We start from the raw sequence: 21256 nt of genomic DNA, 5'->3' as shown, positions 1-21256 counted from the left end.
CATTTTAAGTCCAAAGAATGCATCATGTATTTTCATAGCTCCAGGCTTTTGCATATATGGGTCTCTTCCCTGTGCCATTGGGCCACTTTTTATTCACACTCAGTCAACCAATAGTTCTTGAATGTCCCCTCTATATTTAGTATGGTGACTTGTACATAGTGCCTATTAACAATAATTTATTAATAGCTTATATTTACTAAATTTGCTGTGTAGAAAGGATTGCATTAAGCACATTCTATGTATTATTTTACTTAATTCTCACAACACCCCATGAGGTATGTATCAAGCTATTTCACAACTAAAGAAATTACAGTGAAGGGGATTCAAGAAATTGCCCAATGTCAAGAGTCAGGAATTGATGGATCTGGGATTCAAATTCAGCCAGTCCAGATTCAGGGTTCTTCCTTCTGTTCACAATATTATACCCTAAAATGTCAACAAAAAACACAAACAAGCTAGAATCTTGATCACCACATTGGTTTATATTCTAGATCAATGTTTCTAAGGTTAATAATTCTATTTCTTTAAACAAAAACATCCCCCTAGTGACCAGTAGTTCCTAATCATCTGCATATTACAAAATAGATTCTTTAACTATATATTAGACTTCTTGAATAAGAAGCGCTATATGTGGAAATTAGGGATAGGGTATTTTTAATGAACTTCTTAGGCAGTGTTGATGTATAAGCAAACACATAAAATATCTGGGTTTCTTGAATATATTGTATAAAAGAATAAGAAGTGCCTAACTGTATCATAAATATATAAAAGTGCCTATTTTCTACCATATTTAAGCTGTTATCTTTTATTTTTTTACCTTTAATTCCTGTTGCATTGTAAGAGAAGAAGAAGTCACCAGCATTCGTGTTAAGTTTTGAATTTTTTCATCCTGTACTTTTTGAAGTAAATCTTTTTCATCCAAAAGTTGGGCCAATTGGTCTTTTTCCATTTCCTGGGCCCGAGTCTTTATACTGACCTACAGAATGTAATAATGGATTATGTTAATAATAGATGTAGCTAGATTTTAAAAATTTGAAAGTAGCTTAAAAAAAGAATATGAAATATGCATATGATCTCAGAGAATTTAATTGTATTGAAATAAAATATACCCTAAGTGCAGAACTCTAATGTTCAGTTACTATAATCAATAATTTCTCAAACTTGTAATATAGCAAATTACACATTTCTTCTCAGGTCTCTATTCTATATACTCTGTAAAAGATAAGAATACTGTTAAAACAGTTCTATTAATTGCTACGAATATCTAAATAACAGGCAGAAAAGTCAAAGAAGCTGAAATCTGTATACCAATAGCAAACACAGACATTTTCTCTTTCATCTTATAAGACTATTGTTTGATATCTTAGGCAATTTTTTCAGAGATCACTAAAATTAAAGACTTACAAATTATGAGACCAAGATTAAAATAAACCAGTTACAATGATAGCTTGATTATACTATATTATTAGGCTACTACTTAAGGGTTAGAAGAGGAATTCAGCAGAATGTGAAAATACAGAAGGTAGTTTTAAGTAACTATACATGGTCTTTCTTGTCAACCTGAATTAATACGTACTTGTAAAACATTTTAAGAAAGTATTTCTACTTGGCTTATTTGAAAAAAAGTCTTAAGTCTTGAACTTTGGAAATGAAAAACAAAATTCAAAATAATTTCAAGAAACCAAATCTTTCAATTTATAGTAAACAAAGTTAAATTTTTATGAGTTGATTTCTTCTTAGTTAAAAACTATTTACTTTAAAATTAAGCTGTAGCAGCTCAGATATTCATGAATTTAGAATTTTGGGGGGCAGATCTCCATTATTCTAAATTGGTCCCTATTTACTGAAATAAATGATTTATACATACCTCCTCTAACTGTTTTTTAAGAGCCACTATTTCCTTTCTATATCTCTTTAGGAGAGCTTCATCACTTGATACCTCATTAACATAAGGAGTATTCTTCATGTATTTAGCAGTGCTGGCAAACTGGCAAAAAATGAAGTAAAATATTAATACTAAAAGAAGTCATAACAACATTTAGGTTTCCTATAATCAAGTTTCTTGGAAGACAAACCAAAACAAAGTTTTCCCAGTTGGCTTAATATTTTTGAATACAGGGAGCATTCTATATTGTTCTTTTAACCATGCTCTGTGACTTACTCTGGCCAATAGTTTCAGAAGAGTTAGAAAAACATCTTGAAGACAGATGCAATAGAGAACCTACAAAACCATCCACCCCTCCCAAATGCTTCCTATACTTTGAAGCTCCTCTTCGAGCCAAAACTATCTCCCCTTTCTTTAAACTCTATTAGCCACTTAAATACTAATCCAAGGCAATCATGTCAGAAGACAAATCTTAATCTGCTCTGTAAATTCTGTAAAGTCAGGAATGTTTTCTCTTTGTTCTACTGGCAGGACCTTAATCCAGTGCTCAATAACTATTTAAAGCAATGGCTTGAGTATGAGTACTAGAAGTAACTTTAAGTGGGAACATGAAGGTGACCAGTAAATAATACTGAATTCTTCATTGAGAAAGCTATTCCATTGATGTTTTTCATTTTCCTTTCCTTCATTTTTAACAGAAAATGTTGGCCTTTAGCACAAAACCAAGGTGGGCAACAGACAGAATTCAAGACTTATTGTCCTATACACACATACACATATACATACGCAAATACATACATATACGTGTGTGTGTGTGTGTGTGTGTGTGTGTATACATATATATACGTGTGTGTGTGTGTGTGTGTGTGTATATATATATATATATATATAGTTTTGGTTACTTTCTACTTGTGGTGAGTAATCTTAGTTTTTCATTCATAGGATTGATAAAATTTGCTTTTATCACAAATTAAGTACAAAAAGTAAGTTATTTGAAGAAAATATCAAGTCAATATCAGTCAAAATAACATTGGATATGGCTAAAATTATGGAAGTGGAATACAAAAGATTGAAGTCTTGAAAGTTAAATTAAGGAATGGTATTTAGAGGATAACACATTAATATTATCGTAACAAGTGTGTTATGTCAATTTTAAAAAGTATACCAAATTTTAGTAGGTAATTTTTTCTTCTTAAAGTTGACCTTTCCCCATATTAAGATAAAAAAATCAAACTCACCTGAAGAGTAGTAAGAGTTTCATCAAAAGATACTGGAGTAATTGTGCAGATAATACGTGTTTTTGCATTTCCTCCCAAAGAATTCTGAAGAATTCGTGTTAATTTGCTATCTCGATAATTTATGAAACCACTTAACAAGAAATGAGTTTGGGAAGAAAAAGATTGAGAAATTTTTTATTATAAAAGTGGTTGTCTTTTAATACAGAACATTTAGTTTTAAAAATTAATTCTTTATTAAAATCAGTATACTACAGAAATGCAGCAACACAGCCGTATCAATGTTTGTAGCAGCTCAATTCACAAAAGCTAAACTGTGGAACCAACCTAGATGCCCTTCAATAGATGAATGAATAAAGAAACTGTGGTATATATACATACAATGGAATATTACTCAGCATTAAAAGAGAATAAAATTATGGCATTTGCAGGTAAATAAATGGAGCTGGAGAATATCATGCTAAGCAAAGTGAGTCAATCCCCCAAAACCAAAGGCAGATGTTCTCTCTGATAAGTGGATACTGATCTATAATGGGGGAGGGGGCATGGGCAAAACAGAGGAACTTTAATTGGACAAAGGGAAGGGAGGGGAGAGAAGGGGCATGGGGGGCAGGAAAGATAGTGAAATGAGATGGACATTATTACCCTAGGTACATGTAATGACTCCACATATGGTGTGACACTAGCTACATCATGTACAACCAGAGAAATGAAAAGCTGTGCTGCAGTTGTATAAAAAATACTTACAATAGCCTGAGTAAGTGTGGGTGTGTAATGGGATAAACTTACCCAATTTGTCCATCACTAAGTTTCTTGATTACTTGTCCCAAAATAAATAAGCTTCGATTTATATTACAGCCTTCCTTGAGTCGTACACCTAAATTTATGATTAAAAAAAAAAAAATCAAAACTTCCCCCCCATACTAGGTAACTAAGTTATTTATTAGTAAATGACAAGAGAAATTAGACATCAAAGAATCAGATGCTAAGATGTGTGTTTTGGTTTGGACCTGAGCCCACCGTATTATAATTTTGGTAGGCATTCTCTTCCTATTCCTTCCACCAATTAAGTGATTCAGAATAGGTATCAACAGTAGGAAAAACATTACTAAAAATCAGAGGGACTACTTTGGGAGGATGAGGCAGGAGGTCACAAATTCCATACACACTTTAAAATAACCATACTAGTTTAAACAACACAAAAATGTATTCTTGATGTTTTTATTAGGATTGTGTTAAATCCAGAAATTAACAGAGAAATTTGGCATCTTTGTGATTTCAAATCTTCTCATCTAAGTATGCTTTTTCATTTTCACAAAGTTCTCCATAATTCAGGTCTGATTTAAAGATTTCTTTACATTGATTTTGTGCAATCTGTTGAGTTTCCTAGTTGAGATATCAAGTTTTCCTATGTAAAAGAGGTACCACATCTTTTACATTATTAATGTAAATAACCTTTGTCCACATAAAATTCTACTTGGTTTTGTTTGTAAGAGTTATTAATTTCTATATATTAAATTTGTACCACACTACCTTTCTTTGGATTTTCATTTGTTTTATTACACATATAAGGAGAACTGGAAAAAATAGCCAGTTTTGCCATGAGAGACTAGATCCTATAGAGTTAAAATTTAGCTGTAATGTTAAGCTTCTCCCAGGATAGATACATAGGGATGATATGCAGTATCATTTTTCACATAGTAGAAAAGCATCCTTTTCTTTTCAATGCTAACTATGGTCACGTCTCATTTTCTAATGGAGATTAGTATACATAAATTTTGAAAGGGCAAAGGTGCAATGAAAGAATCTGTATATACTTACCATGTATCCTAGAATCAGAATGTTAGTACTGGAAAGATACTTCCTACTACCTTCCTTTTTTTCTTTTCTGTACTAGAGATTGAACCCAGGAGTCCTTTCTGCCAAGCTAAGCCCCCAGTCCTTTTTTTTTTTTTTGAGACAGAGTCTTGCTAAGTTTAGAGCCTTGCTAAGTTGCTGAGGTTGGCTTTGAACTTTTTTAAAAAATTTTATTAGTTGTTCAAAACATTACATAGTTCTTGACATATCATATTTCATACATTTGATTCAAGTGGGTTATGAACTCCCATTTTTACCCCGTATACAGATTGCAGAATCACATCGGTTACACATCCACTTTTTTTAAGCCTCCTGCTTCAGTCTCCTGGGCTACTGGGATTATGGGCATGTGCCATTAGGCTCAGCTATCTTTCTTAATATCCTTACTAACTGTAGAAATTCAAATAGTTTTCGTGGAATTCTCATGGGCTTCCCAGATATACTAACCTATCAATTACATAACTTTAGCTTTTTAATAGATGCTACAATAGTTCAAAGAAAATAGTTATATATAGATGCCGATTTTTGTATTAAGGATTTTTAGTAGAAAATTACTATTATCAGTTTTAAAAAATGCTTAGAAGCATTTTTATCCCATAAAAGAATAAGAAGGCACTAAGACTAATTTACTTTACTAGTTCTCATTACCTTCAGCTCCTGTTTGAGCAGCTCTTTCACTGCCTGCAAGATCCACCAAATTCTGTAGGACAAATGAAAATAAACCTTCAGGAGGGATAATTAGAAATAATAAAGTCCAAACTATTGAAAGAACATTTTTAATACATGGCATATCTGAATGTCCCATCTAAATTCTTGTGTTTCTTCTTGAGATAATATATCATCTTGATATATAAAGTAGTCTCTATGTGTCGTTTTTCTTTCTTTATGACATATACTCTGTCATGCTGCAGATCACAGTAGGTTGTTTCCTATATAGTCCAAAACTTTACCAAGGTGAACATGATTCTTTGCAACCCAGCACTTGTGGCAGCAGTAGGTTCTAACATTCTAATCTGCCCTTATTACTCTTTATTCAAGAACCAGGACAAATGTTACCTTCTTAATGTAGCTGTGCCAACTTTACTCTTCCTACCCCACACTTTGAATTTTTTTTGAAACGCTACTTCCACTATGTACCCAGAACACTTTATTAGATATGACTTACTCTTATAGTTGAGTAACTCCTGTAGAGCTAGTCATTTGAGTCCTTGACTACCCTGTAGCATCTTCAAAAGCATGGACCTCTTTCATTTTGCAAATAATAGTGGGGGAAAAAAAGTAACTATCTATCATGTTCTAGGCAGTGCATTAGTTGCTGGGGAAATAGCAGAGAACCAGACAAATGAGGTCTCTGCTCTCACAAAGCTTGTAGTCTACAGAAGAGGAGGTTGCTAAGAAGAGAGAAAAAGACATATAAGAAATATATTGTGATAAATGTAGTGGATAATTCAAATAGAGCTGGAAGAGAGCAGAGGGAGGAACAGAACACATCTTCTGGATGGAGTGGTAGGGGAAGGCCAGTCATCAGACTAAGAAAGGCAGTTATGAAAAGATCATGGGAAATGATAGTCTAGACAGAAGGTAAGCCAGCATACCAGGTCACAAACCAGAGTGCCCTTGGTGTGTTAAAAAATGTAGAAAGTGCAGAGTGGTGTAGTTGGTGAACTTAAGCAGGAAAAAGACAGGGTAAGAGAAGGAATGATCACATTATGCAGGGCTTTTTAAGCAAGACTAAGAATTCCAGGTTTCCTAAATGCAATGGGAAGCCACTGGAGGGTTTTATATGGGGGAGTACTAATACAATCAGATTCAACTTTCTGAAGCATCAACTGTGCCCTTGAGTGGAGAATGGATTAGAGAGGGACAGGAGCGGTAGCAGGCAGCCAAGGTAGGAGACTAGTGCAGAATCCAGGTGAGATGATAGCAGCTTGGTCTGGAGAGGCAGCAGTAGAAATTATCTGTATATTAAGTAACAGAGGAATGTATCCTTTATTCTTTTAATCTCAGAACCCAGCACTGTGCCCAGAGCATAAGAAACTCTCTCTATATATTCAGAATACATTAAAAGAAAGAGCTTTAAGTTATTTCTCTGTGAAGATTTTCATGGTGTAGGCAAGTAATTATAGTTCTGTAGTTCTATCTCAGATACTTTCTTCTCTAAAATAATCAGAAGTCTAATGTCCTTACATAGTGTCCACTACAGATGATCCAGATTCATAATCAAAGGCAAAGTGGTTAAGGAGTGAAGCAGCATGAGTGAAGTCATGACAGTGGGAACAAGTACTCCTAACCAAAGACACCTATCCAAAGCTTCCAAGAGGCCCCATCTAGGAGAGGAACTCATGTGGAGCAGAGGAAGTACATTTCTTGTCCAAGAAGTGACATAACAAAAGCAGTGCTTAGATAAATTTCAAATTTGTATAACAGACTGAAGAAAGGAAGACCAGAGTCATGAGGGCCAGGTTTCAGGAGATCAATGTAGTAATTCAAGAGAAACAAGGATTTAAATGAATATACCACAGGAATGTACCAAAATAAGAAATGAGACAACAGGACAAAGAGAAATACCAACAAAGATTAATTGAATTAAAGAGTTAAAATTGACAAAGCTTTCCTGGAAAAAGCAGAATAGTCACTACTGTTGTAAGAAATTAATTTTATATATACTGCAGTTTGAGATAACAGTAGCATGCATAATTCCAGCAATCTCAGAGACGGTAGATAAAAATAAATATTTAGCAATCTTCAACACAGAAATGGTGAAAGAATATCTGAGTATAAGAATCTGAAGTAAGAAAAGCCACAGAACACTCCTGAGTTTTTGTTAGAGGGCAGGAGAAAAGAAGACACAGAAGGGAATGGAGGAGTAGAGCTGAGAGAACCTAAATATTATCATCCCCACAAGGCCAGGAGACAATTAGGAAAGAGTCACCTCCAAAGAGCCAGAAGATGATTCTTCAAGGAAGACTTCTTCCCAAGAAGATTCTTACAGGAAGTGGGTAGGCCAAAGGGATGTCCCAGATAATGTCCAAGGACCACAGATAACAGAGCATTGAGGAAGGTGAGGATAATCACCAAATAGAGCACTGAATACATCAAGCGTATTTAAAAGAAAAAAAAAAAAAAATCACTGGTATTGGAAGAGGTTAGTTTGTTTTTGTTGTTATTATATTAAAACAACATTAAAGTCTACTAAAATAAGAGATACACTTGTTACACTAAAATAAAGTTAGAATGGAATAGTAAGAATTTGCTTTCATGAAATCTGAAAATAAATAAATATACTGTTGATTAATTTTTTTCTCTATAGTTTTCAAATCAAATAAGGTAGTCTTTTTTTTTTAATATGGCAAAGTCTTTACTTTTAAATTATTATCAGAACACCAAATAATAACATGTAACAAGTTATTGAGTCCTATAGTCTAGTAATTTTGTTTAAAATAAACTAAAAACAGCCCAAACAAGTATGTTAGTATTCATCATTCTAACCAAATAAGGTAATCTTAAATCACATCCCATATGAAGCTGAAGAATTTAGGCCTCGCAAAGCAATCCTTAGTGAGAAAAGTGAAGTAGGAGGTATCACAATACCACATTACAAATTATACTACAGAGCTACAGTAACAAAAACACCATGGTATTGGCACCAAAACAGGCATGCAGACCAACGGAATAGAAGACACAAAGATATACCTAATAAACACAGTTATCTCATAGAAGAAAAAGGTGTCAAAACCAAAGATAGCCTTTTTAACAAACTGTGCTGGGAAAACTGGAAATCCATATGTAGTAGAATGAAGCTTAACCCCTATCTCTCATCCCACACAAAACTTCATTCAAAGTGGATCAAAGACCTAGGAGTTAGACCAGAACCCCTGCAACTGTTAGAAGAAAATGTAGGGAAAAAAAAAGAAGAAAATGTAGGTCCAACATTTCAGAAAACGTTGGCTGAGGAACTGACTTCCTTAATAAGACTCTAAAAGCACAAGAAGAAGTAAAATTAAAAATAAGTAAGTGGGATGGCATCAAATTAAAAAGCTTCCTCACAGAAAAGGAAACAATTAAGAGTGTAAAGAGAGCCTACAGAATGGGAAAAAAATCTTTGTCACTTATACTTAGGTTAGGGCATTGATATCTATACAAAGAACACAAAAAACTTAACACCAAAAATACCACCACCACCACCAACAACAACAAAACCAAACCAAAAAACAAAGATACTCCCCCAATAACCCAATCGATAAATGGTAAAAGAAACTAAACAGATAATCCTCGAAATACAAAGGGTCAACAAATATATGAAAAAATGTTCAACATCTCTAGCAATTAGAAATGAAAATTAAAGCTGTACTGAGATTTTCTCTTACTCCAGTCAGAATTGCAATCATCAATACAAATAATAGTAAATGCTGGTGAGGATGTGGGAAAAAGGTATACTCATACATGTTGGTGGGATTGCAAATTACTGCAACCACTCTGGAAAGCAGTATGGACATTCCCCCAAAAAACTAGGAATGGAACCATATAACTAAGCTATCCCACTCCTCAGTATATATTCAAAGGATTTAAAATCGGCATACTACAGTGATGTAGCCACCTCAATGTTTATAGCAGCACAATTCACAATAGGCAAGCTATGGAGCCAACCAACATGTCCTTCAACAGATGAATAGATAAAGAAAATGTGGTATTATATAAACAACAGAGTATTACTCAGCCAAAAAAAAAAAAAAAAAAAAAAAGACTATGGCATTTGCCAGCAAATGGATTGAACTGGATACTATCATGCCAAGTGAAATAAGCAAGTCCCCAAAAGCCAAAGGTAGAATGCTTTCTTTGATATGTGGGAGCTAATCCAAAACAAAGGAGGGGATTAAAAAAAAAAAAAAGAATAGAAGGAAGATCAGTGGAGTAGACAAAGGGGAAAGAGGGAAGGGAGGAGAGATGGGCTAGGGAAAGACAGTAGAATGAATATTACATAACTTTCCTATGTACATAAGTGAATATATCACAGTAAATCTTACCATCACGTACATCCGTAAGATACTAATTAAAAAACAACAACAACAAAACGATGAGTAAATAGCAAAAGGAGTAGAGGGAAGAAAACAGGCAGAGGGAGGGAAGAAAAAGGGGAAACACCAGAGACTGAATTAGAACAAATTATATTCCATGCTTTCATAATTGTTAAAATGAATCCTATTGTCATGTATAACTAAAAACAACCGATTACACACACACACACACACAGAGGAAAAAAGAAAAAAGAATTTGATGGAGAACAGATCAATAATGAAAAAGGATAGGGAAGGAGCAAGAGACAGCTATGGTATAGTGTAGCAAGAAGGTAATGATGTACTTATGTGGAGAAAAGGGAAAGTTTGCATAATGCTCAAGTTCAGTAAATATTTATTGCAATAAATATGCAATATGTTGGGGCTACAAAGATGAATATGACATCACTCTTCAAGGGATTTATAGTCTACAACCTTGTTTATGGCCTGGGTGTGAAGCTCAGTGGTAGAGCATTTGCCTAGCATACACAATGTCCTGGGTTGGATCTGCAGCACCCAGCAAAAAACCCCAAAACAAACAAACACAAACCACCATTTATAATATAAAACATATATTTTTATTGTTTCTAAAAAAATAATAAAAAGACCTGAATAATGTAATTTGTTTTACCCATTCTACCTAGTTTTTTTTTTTTTGTTGTTGTTGTTGTTGATCACACAAGTCTGAGTTTTAATTAAAGAAAAAAAAATCTCCAAATTCCAAGATTACTTAAACTCTTAGATATGCATAAAAAACAATCTTACTTCTTTGGTGGTAAGAAAAAACTTCAACTCCTGTAAGCCTTACATCTAAATTTTAGGAGATGGTAGCCATGATATAATAGAAAGAAATATTCTCTAAATTCTTCCTACAACATTTCTGCTAGTAATCTGATATTTCTGACAAGACTAGTTAAATTGCCAATTTATACATACATTTTCCTATTTAGTTAACAGTTCTCATAAAACCAAACATCCAACAGTTAATGACATTTTGTTTTGGCTTCTATGGTACATTATTATGATTCATTAGTACTCACCAAATGGGACACCTTGATAGATCCTTCACAATTAGAAGGTTCACCTTTCTCTCTGCTTTCCAAAATCTAGACAGAAAAGGCAACTTGTAGAAAATTAGTGTATTCTTACTTTGAAAGATAAATATTGGGGGAAATAATTACATACCATCCTGAAAATAGTGTGAGAACGACTACTTCTTTGATTCATTTTTGTTATTCCATAATGTCTGTTCTCTGTAAAAATGAGTTATATTTCAGCTACATACATGTTAAAGTTCAAGAAAAACACTGATTTTATTTTAGCCTAAGTGCGATTTGAAGCCTATTTTATTTTAGCTTAACAATTAAAAATGGGATTATTGAAGTTTTTGTAAGCATTTTAAAGAAATACAGCAGTCTTACTTTCTCCTTTTGTGATCCACTGCAAAGCCATTTCTGAGGTATAAACCACTTCTTCTGTGAGATCAGCAACATACACATTCCTCTGAAACCAGTAATTATGGAAAGATTAGAAAAAAAGTCATTTATAAGTTTGCTTTTCAAAAAGATGGTATAAACTATTTCATAACTTGAGGAAGTTAAAAAAATGGATTGATTATTCTTTAAAAAAATAGCAAACAACTCTATGAATAATCACAATTCACTGTGTACATCAAAGCCTACCATCTTGCTATTTTTAGGCACTTAATCTATCAGTACTTTAAAACTACACAGATTGCTGAAAAAATGGATCTCTCTATAAACACTTGAAAACAACAAACAAACAAAAAACCATAGAAAAAGAAAACCAAAAAAAAAGGAAAGACTTTTAAAAAATATGCAGAGCAATTCCAATAAGTGAATGTTTTAAAGCCAGCTAACTCGAATACTCACATTGATGTCTTCCCGAATTATTAAAGGTTTCATTTTTTGAGTGTTACAGAGTAAATCTGTGATGATTTCATTGTATATCTCCATGTAAGACACCCGTAAGAGAAATTCTCTCTCAGGAAACTAGGAGGAAAAAAAATGTGTGAAAGCATCAGAAAGCATCCGTTTATGAAAATCTAATACTGAACGCTGACACATTATTATTAAAGAGGTAAGGAAGGTAATAATCTTTGTAAAATAAATAAAACCCATGGTTCTGTGTTCATAACAAACATAAAAATACAAAAGCATTCTTTTAGAAATAATGAAAAGTATGCCATCATGAATAAGAGGAGACCACCCAATCCAACTCTCCTGACTCAAAGTAAAACCCTAACAAGAGATGCTCTTATTTTAATGAAAACACTAACTCAAACCCAACTTGTAACTAGTTGTGTATTCTGATCTTCTGCTTCTCTCTCTCTCTCTCTCTCTTTTTTTAACCAACATCTACTTTTTATGCAGTAACCTGTGGGGATAAAAGTGAACCTTGTGTTATGCCTTTTTCCCTATCTCATGGAACTCAAGAGATAAATGTAAATTTGCCTCCTTTTATCATTATAAAAGAAAACTCTAAGACTGCTATCCAATTATTACTATTTTTACTAGGAAGTTAGCTAAGTTATTACCTTCTTAATTTTTTGGAAAATGTCATGAATTGCCCTGGGTATAACTCCCAAACAATCTTCTGAACCCATCATAGTATGTGTTTTTCCTGAAGCAGTCTGCCCATAGGCAAATATAGTGCCTATAAAACAAAATACACACATGCAAGGATTAAAAATAAATCTACAGTGAGTGAAACTGTCAATGCTTGTTGAGTAGATGCTCAAGACTAAAATGTTTCTACAGCATCAAAGGAATACAAACCATTGTAGCCTTGTATAGCAGAATCAATGATAGGTACTGCTATTTCCTCATAGACATTCTTAGTAGTTTCACTACTATGAAAGACTCGATCTAAGAAAACAAGAAAAACATAGATGTCAAACAAATCAACTGTGTTCTCACTCTGAATTAGCAATCACTCAAAGAAAAAAATTGTCAGGGACTAGGATGACAAGATATTTAAGAAAGTATTTTCTTCAACCTTTTTGTCTTCTGAAAATACACAAAGATAATGTGTTGGTCCCCATACAGAAAAAAACAAAAGTCACCTAACCTTTGTGTTTTCAAATGGCAGTAAGGCATAGTGGTGCATATGGAGCTCTGGAATCTAAGCTGTGTGACACTGACCAAGGGGGTTACTGTCTCTGTGCCCCAATGTGTAAAATGGGCACATATTATCATTATTGAATTATTGTAAGTATATGGTTAATACCTAGGAGATATGAACCATTACTGTGCTTAGAATTAAGGGTAGCTTTTGCACTGATGAGTTTGCCCTCCTAAGGTTTGATTTCTTTGCTTTTGCTAGGACACACAAAAATGGATCTTGGTTTTAATGGTGGCTCACAGGAAATAGATGTGTAAATTGGGAGGGAAACATACTGATTTGCCGTGAGAAATTCAGTGATCATGCTATTCTATCATGACCACATATCTGCCCTGCAGGCAGAAGTGTATGAGAAATCCAAGTGCCAACTGATGGCTGCTCAGGTGACATGATTTCAGAATGAGGAGAACTGGTAGATGACTCAAATTTTAATGCCTCAGGCAGATGGAGGAGTCCAAATCTTTGATGACCATACGTAGCCACTAAAACCCTATAGTACAGGAGTCTGAATGCTTGGGTATCCCTTAATTTGGATTTACAATGCCTGGCACAGACTGTTTTTACCTTCTAAAAAAGTATGCTAAGGGGCTGTGGTTGTGGATATTTGAAAGAAAGCAGTAGTAAAATTGTAGTAACCCAGGGATAAAAGTGAACCCTGTGCTATGCTTTTTTTCCTATCTCATGGAACTTTCCTATCTCAAGGTAGAGTACTTGCCTAGCATGTGTGAGGCACTGGGTTCAATCCTCAGCACAACATAAAAATAAACAAATAAAATAAAGGCATGTTGTCTATCTATAACTACAAAATTCTTTTAAAAAAATTATGCTAATACCAACAATCATTTACAAGCAATCATTTCATCTTCTATACTTCTCTGCTGTAAAACATTACTTATTGGTTTTGTGGTTTAACACCAACACTTTTATCCATTCTTAAGATTATTGAGCAGACCTGTTTTTGTCTAGATTTGGAAGCAGTTCTGTTAGCATGAATAGAACAGATTGGAGACCAATTCTTCCACTTGCTGATTGTGTGACTCTAGCCCTCTATTTTGGTCCCTCATTAAAATGGGAAAGCAACAGTACCTATTGCATAGATTTGTCAGGAAGATTAAACAAGTATATTAACATGAACTGCTTAGAACAATGGCTGGGACATTATATATGTTCAGTCAATGAAGAAATCAATTTAGTTACCTTTAAGGCCTCAAAGTCCTTTTGGCATAGCTAGCCTTCGTGTTTCATTGTAGCAGAACCTTTTTTGGATTATTGGACTAAATTAGATCCTCCACTAAAAATTCCCACAAAGCTTATCTCATCATGAATTTAATGCCTTTAGATAAGCTCCACAAAAGCAGAGATGAGTCCCTGATATATTTTAGCAGATAAAGAAGAAACTTCTTCATTAAGAGTTTGAAAATAATTGTAAAAAGAGTATACTAAATTGAAATATCTTAATGATGACTTGATACTGTACAATATACTTTGGTTTATGGAGTTTTACGCTATAAATAAATAAACGAAAGGAGAAAAACATTAGTTTCAGCTATAAGTTACTAAAATTATAACTGTGCTTTCAACATCAATTTATTATTATCTTTCTTTTCATCCATGATGGATAAATAATTTTTTTTGGTTCCAGTGAAGCAGTTTACAAATCTTTACTGATATACCTTTAGTACTCTTAATAGTAAAAGGATAACAGGCTTAACAGGCTAACTTTTTTTTTAGTTATAGATGGACACAATATCTTCATTTTGTTTATTTATTTTTATATGATGCTGAGGATCGAACCCAGTGCCTCACATGTGCGAGGCAAGAGCTCTGCCACTGAGCCACAACCCCAGCCCAGGCTAACTTTTGATGCTATTATAAGCTTACCGAAATTGAAGGATTTACTCCCATCAACTTGATAAATAGCATTATTGTCAGTTTTCCAGTAAACTTGTGTAGCTTCTCCAAGTTCTTCCTCTCTAAAAGGATAAAAACACTACATTTTAGTATAATATAACTGATCATAGAAGTCATGTTATAGGAAGGATAACTTAAAAGATTTCATGTTCTAAAGAACATTTTAAAAGATGGTAACAACTAGCCAAGTGTGATACTGTATGCCTATAACACCAAAGACTCAGGAGGTTAAGGTAGGAGGATCACAAGCTTGAGGCCAACCTTAGCAACTTAGCAAAACCCTGTCTCAAAATAAAAAAATGGTAGTGTCCCTGGGTTCAATTCCCAGAACCAAAAACAACAACAAAAGATGGTTATAACTTTTATCACATATATAAGGAAAAGATGAAAAGTCCATGTTGGAAGTTTCAGAGTTCAACTCTCTTAATAGGGGTTTAGTGATCTCCAGTCTGTGGGAGGCCATCCTCGAACGTGATTTGAGTTACCTCCTTGGCTGGGTGAGAGGCGCTTAGACACAACTGTGTTAGAGCCTTCTTACCCAGCCAGGGAGGTAACTCAAATCACTTTTGAGGATGGCCTCCCACACCAGTCCTCTCATGGGAGTTTCCTTGTGAAGCCCTTCACTTCCAACTTCCCACCCAGTACTGGCAGCTGAAAGGATAGATTCAAAATACAGCTCTGCTTGTCATCCTTCCTTAAAAAAAAAAAAAAAGAAAAAGAAATTAGGAAAACTATCCTATTCACAATAGCCTCAAACAAAAGAATACTTGGAAATCAACCTAACAAAATAGGTGAAGGACCTCTACAATGAAAACTATCGAACACTAAAGAAAGAAATTGATTGAAGAAGACCTTAAAAGATGGAAAGACCTCCCATGTTCTTGGGTAGGCAGAAACAGTCAAAATGGCCATACTACCAAAAGTGCTACACAGATTCAATGACCTTCTTCATAGAAACAGAAAAAGCAGTCATGAAATTCATTTGGAAAAATAAGAGGCCTGAAATAGCCAAAGCAATTCCTGGTGAGAGAAGTGAAGCAGGAGGCATCATAATACATGACTTCAAATTATACTACAGAGCTATATTAACAAAAACAGCATGGTACTAGAACCCAAACATATAGGCATGATTGGTCAGGAGAAAAAGCAGGAAGCTTTGGAAATGAGAGTTCTAGTCTTAGCTGGTACTGGGGTGGTTTTCAAGGAGCCATTTATCTTCTATGAACCTCAATTTCTCATCTGTAAAATTAGAGAACTGTATTAACTGATCTCCAAGATCAGTTTTTTTTTTCCAGTTTCACAGCATTATGATTTTTTGAATTTGAAATTAATATTTCCCAAACAGAAAGACTTAAGTATAATCAGGGCTGACATATAAACATAAAACAACAAATTCCATTGGAGTCAGGTGTGTCTTGTTGTTGTTTTAATTGCCAATTAGATAAAGGTGTGCATACTACCTAAACTGTCTCTATCCAGTGAGTAGATATATAAAAGTAAAGATATTCAAATTTGGAAGAAAAAAATACAACTCTGATTATGTCCTATTGCTTCAAACCTTAAAAACCTTCTAGAAACTTATGAAATACTTAGCATGGCACAGGACACATGGACCATGTCACTTCTCCCTTCAACCTCATTTTCCTCTAAATTCCTGCATACACCTTAAGTGTCAAACAAATCAACTAATCTGAAGCTGTTCCTAAAATGATGTTAGCTTAACCTCTCCATACCTGGATTACCATTGTCCTTCCCTTCCATTAAGTTACTTGCTTATTCTTCCATTCATGAAAAGTGTCAGGACTTTACAGCCACCAGCCTGCCTCACCCAAACTGTCATCTCTGATAGGCTAATGACTCCTCTGGCAAACATTCTCCACTGGGCCATCATAATGTATTGTAATGGCTTCTTTATGTAGTTATTTTACACCCAGTTAGAGAATGAGCTTCTTAAAAATAGAAAATTTAAAATCTTGACAATCTCATTTGTTAAAAAGACCGTAGTGTTTAATAACAATTTTTCAAATAGAAAAAGTGTTAGCATAGCATTCTGAGTTGAAGGCCAGAGGCTAGAAAAACCAAACTTAATTTCTCTTCTTGATTTTTCTTTTGATAGCATTTACTACTCATATATCACCACTTAACATTGTTTACTGTATTGTTTCCTCACACTAGGAGGAAAGATCCACAGGACAAGGATCCTATTATGTGTTTGAACTTGTGAATAAAAAAATCATTAGTAAAATTTGTTGAATGAATGGATGGATAAGGTCTTGGAGCATCTACTAAATGCAATGCAAGTCCTTGCTCTCAGAGAGTTTAGACAGCTAGTGAAGTGTAAAACAAGTAACTATGACACGACTTCTCCAGGGCGAGGAGATCAGGGAGGCACCGATGCCAGAAAGGAAGTGCAGGGCACGGGTGAAGGTCTTTACTGTCAGCAAGTCCGATTAAGATTTAAGCGAATCCCGCAGCTAGGACGTATCTTCTAGCTCTCTGATCCTTCCTGGTCACTTTACAGACGGGGAACAGTGGCACAAAGCGGGCAAACCGCGGAGTTACTAAGCAGCGGAGCCAGAAGGTAGCAACTCCAGGAAAAGCCAAGGAAGGTCTCTACCCTCCGACCCGGGCCGCGCCCGATGCCGCACTGGCGACCAGACCACTGTCGCGTCCACCTACCTGCTGCTGAGCGGCCGGACTCGCACGCAGACGGCCACAGCACCTTCCTCTGCCATCCTGCCAGCCTAGGTCCCAGGAAAATGATGAGGAAACTGGGAACCGCACCGCCAACACCCTGGACTCTTGGGCCGCCCCGCCTTTAAGTTTAAAAATTCCCAAACGCCGCATCTGATTGAGCCGCGGCCTCATGACGTCATGGACTGTTCCATTTGCAGCGCGGCGCCAGGGGGGAGGAGAGAGGCGCGCCCACCGCTCTCGAGTGGAGGGGGACTCTAAAGGTCTGGTTGCAGCCAGGAGCGGACCTTGGAGGCGGGGTCTGGGAAGCAGTTGCTTGGTAATAGGTGAAAAGGCTGTTATTTTCTAAAAGCCACTGAACACCTTCTCTTCCCTACCTCTCTCTATTTTTTTTAAATTGTTTTAATTAGTTACACACCACAGTACAATGATCTTGACATATCATACATTTGGGGTACAAATACCTCTCTTAAAGAGTTTGCAGTCTGTAGAAGAAACTAGGCAAAGATACGTAGTTTTTCCCTAACAGAAGAGAATTAACGATCTTAAAAAACGAGAATAAAAAACAGCCCTCCCACCACACTTACTTTTAAAAAATATCTCAGAGGACAAGGGTTGAAATTCACTGTCCCGTTCAGAAGTAGCCATTTGTGCTCCGTAGAATTTCTGCTTTTAGTTTTTTTCTTTTTCTTTATGTAACTTCCGTTTTCATTGGCTGTGAATTGCTGAGCTTAGGGAGAAGAATGACTGAAGGCTGGAAGAACTTATTTAGTAAGTAAGTGTTGAAATTTCTTTTTTTTAAAAAAATAATATATATATATATTTAGCTACACATAGACACAATATCTTTATTTATTTTTGTGTGATGCTGAGGATCAAACCCAGTGCCTCACATGTGCAAGGCAAGCACTCTACCACTGAGCCACAACCCCAGCCATAGGTGCTGAAACTTCAATTAACTGAAGAGAGAAAGTGCTTTAATTATCCACCCCACCCGCCCTGCCCCCAAAGTGCTTGATTTTCCTTTGTTTTAAATATATGTTACAGAAAAGTACCAACATGGTTTTTGTAGAAGTTTCAGTCATTTTCTTGATTGATTTAGGGAACATCAAGAATTATCCACACTTTCCCTCACTAAAAACATGACCTACAGTTACTAATAATTGTTCATTATAGAGTTGAAAACTCTACTTCAATACAAGTATTTTGGGAAGTCATTTGGCAATATTAATAAAAACTGAAGATTCAAATACTCTTTATGACAGCAATTATATTGAGAATTTATATCTAGATATATACATACAAAAGCCTATTAATTTCAGCATTGAAAATGCTGGGGATGTTGTTCAGTGATAAAGTACCCTGGGTTCAATCCCCGGTACTGCCCAATATCAAAACCCTAGAATTGGGATAAATGTCCCCCAAAGGCCTGTGTATTAAAGGTCATCAGTTTGGTACCATTGGGAGGTGGTAGATATAGGTTTAAGATGTGGGTCCTATTGGGAGAAAGTTAGGTGGCTGGGGGCATGCTCTGGAAGCATGCCTTCTTTGGGACCTCATCCCCCCACCCCCCACCCCCTCCACACCACATCTTTTGCTTCCCCGCCACTATGAAGTGAGAGCTTCCTTTGCCACTCACTCCCACCATCATGTACTGCCACTGGTCCAAAGCAATGGGCCAACTTATTATGGACTGAGACCTCCAAAACTGTGAGCCAAAATAAGCCTTTCCTCTTTGTAAGTTGATTTATCTCAGATATTTGTTACAGTAATGGAAAGTTGACTAACATATAACACAAAGTTAAAGAAAATATGTTTTAAGTTTTTTTTTTTTTTTAATTATGGGCAAATACCTATAATATTCCCCTCACAACCTGCTCAATCAGCAGCACATGTGTTGTGGAAGGGAAGGAGTCTATGAAGAGGAAGAAGGAATATGTAGTTAATAAAAGTCTCTGATGAGACAAAAGGGATTGATTCACAAGCAGAGAGGAAGTATTAGCCTTTCTCAGCTGTGCTTGTGACTGTTTCCATGGCTGTCTTTGTGGTCATCATCATAGCAGGCAACATTTATTGGACATTTACTATATGCCAGGCTTGTATATGTTTTACATCTCCATTTTCATTTGACCTATCAATTTTGTTCATCAAGAAATATTCATTGAGGATGAAGAAAATGTGGTATGTATACACAATGGAATATATCTAAATCTTGAAGAATGGAATTATGGCATTTGCCAGTAAATGGATGGAACTATTATGCGAAGTGAAATAAGCCAATCCCAAAGAACCAAAGGCTGAATATTTTCTCTGATATGCTGATGCTAATTCACAATAAGGGAGGGAGAAATAGAGGTTTTTTGGACTAAATAGAGGGGAGTGAAAGGAGGGGAATGAAAAGAGGGGAGGGGATATGCGGATAGGAATAATAGTAGAATGAACCAGACATTATTACCTTATGTGCATACATGATTACACAACCTGTGTAACTCTACGTCATGTACAACCAGATGAATGAGAAGTTATACTCCATTTATGTATGATGTGTCAAAATGCATTCCACTGCCATGTATAACTAATTAGAACAAAATGAAAATATATTAAAAAATAAAAATTTAAAAAAGAAATATTCATTGAGCTACTACTGTGTGGCAAATAGGAGGCATAAGAGTGAATAGAATAGATAAAGCACCTGTTGTCATGGAGCAGTTATTCTTTTAGAGGAAATGAATAATGCACAAAAATATCCATCTATCACTCTCTCTCTTTCCTTCCCTATCTCTGTGTCTTCACTCACACACACACACGCACACGCACGTGCACACACACATACACACACATACTTATATCATGTGGGGATGAATACTGAGAAGAAATATACAGGCATTCTGACAGACAGGAAGAGGAGAGGGAGGGAGAAAACACTCTTATAGGAAGATGCAGATAACACAGAATAAGTATATAAGTAAAATAACTGAGAGAAGGAAGGGTCATTTTAGATGGGATGTTCAAGAAAGATTTAGGGAGAGTACCTTTGAAATGAGACATATATGGAAAGAATTAGCCAGACTTGGGATGGCAAGGGACAGAGCTTACCAGATACAGGGACAATTAAATTAGAGAATCCAAGTCTTGTCAATTCATTGTGTTTCTGAGACACAGAAGGAAGGCCCTAATGGCTTAAGTATTTGTGGCAATGGAGAGAGGAGGTGGGGGTAGGTCCTGTGGGTCCTGTGGGCTGTGATAAAATATTTGAATTCTATTCTTATAGTGAGGGGAAGACTTTGGAGGATTTCAAGCAAAACAGTAAAAGGGACTCATTGATTTATTTCACTATGAAAATAGAAGCTTCTGGAGGAGACATTGCAGTAGTTTCTGTCAACCTGTCTACTTGCATTCGTCTACCTGCCTACTTGCATCTGTGCTCACAGACCTGTCTTCTTGGTTGTGAATGGATGAACTGTCTGTTCTCCATT

At 35.4% G+C, this 21256-nt stretch overlaps 1 protein-coding gene across 2 annotated transcripts in view; it reads right to left on the bottom strand.

The window, feature by feature from the left end:
• The window catches only part of Cenpe (centromere protein E), a 79566-nt gene extending 61667 nt beyond the window's left edge, over positions 1 to 17899 (bottom strand). For both annotated transcript variants that reach the window (XM_046459178.2, XM_046459179.2), the window contains exons 1-13: positions 17766 to 17899; positions 15057 to 15148; positions 12830 to 12919; positions 12589 to 12707; positions 11924 to 12043; positions 11453 to 11534; positions 11217 to 11284; positions 11072 to 11137; positions 5626 to 5677; positions 3910 to 3997; positions 3124 to 3253; positions 1868 to 1987; positions 818 to 976 (exon numbers count right to left, since the gene is read on the bottom strand). In XM_046459178.2, the coding sequence (XP_046315134.1) occupies positions 818 to 976; positions 1868 to 1987; positions 3124 to 3253; positions 3910 to 3997; positions 5626 to 5677; positions 11072 to 11137; positions 11217 to 11284; positions 11453 to 11534; positions 11924 to 12043; positions 12589 to 12707; positions 12830 to 12919; positions 15057 to 15148; positions 17766 to 17821 (1242 nt within the window). In that variant the 5' untranslated portion in view covers positions 17822 to 17899. The remainder of the gene's footprint in view (positions 1 to 817; positions 977 to 1867; positions 1988 to 3123; positions 3254 to 3909; positions 3998 to 5625; positions 5678 to 11071; positions 11138 to 11216; positions 11285 to 11452; positions 11535 to 11923; positions 12044 to 12588; positions 12708 to 12829; positions 12920 to 15056; positions 15149 to 17765) is intronic.
• Between the last annotated feature and the right edge of the window lie 3357 nt (positions 17900 to 21256).

This window comes from Marmota monax, unplaced genomic scaffold, assembly GCF_021218885.2.
Source record: "Marmota monax isolate L192 unplaced genomic scaffold, Marmota_monax_Labrador192_F-V1.1 WCK01_AAM20220418_F8-fsc00002, whole genome shotgun sequence".
Classification (NCBI taxonomy): Eukaryota; Metazoa; Chordata; class Mammalia; order Rodentia; family Sciuridae; genus Marmota; species Marmota monax.
Note: the sequence above shows the minus strand (reverse complement) of the source record. Positions and strands in the feature narration are given on the sequence as shown.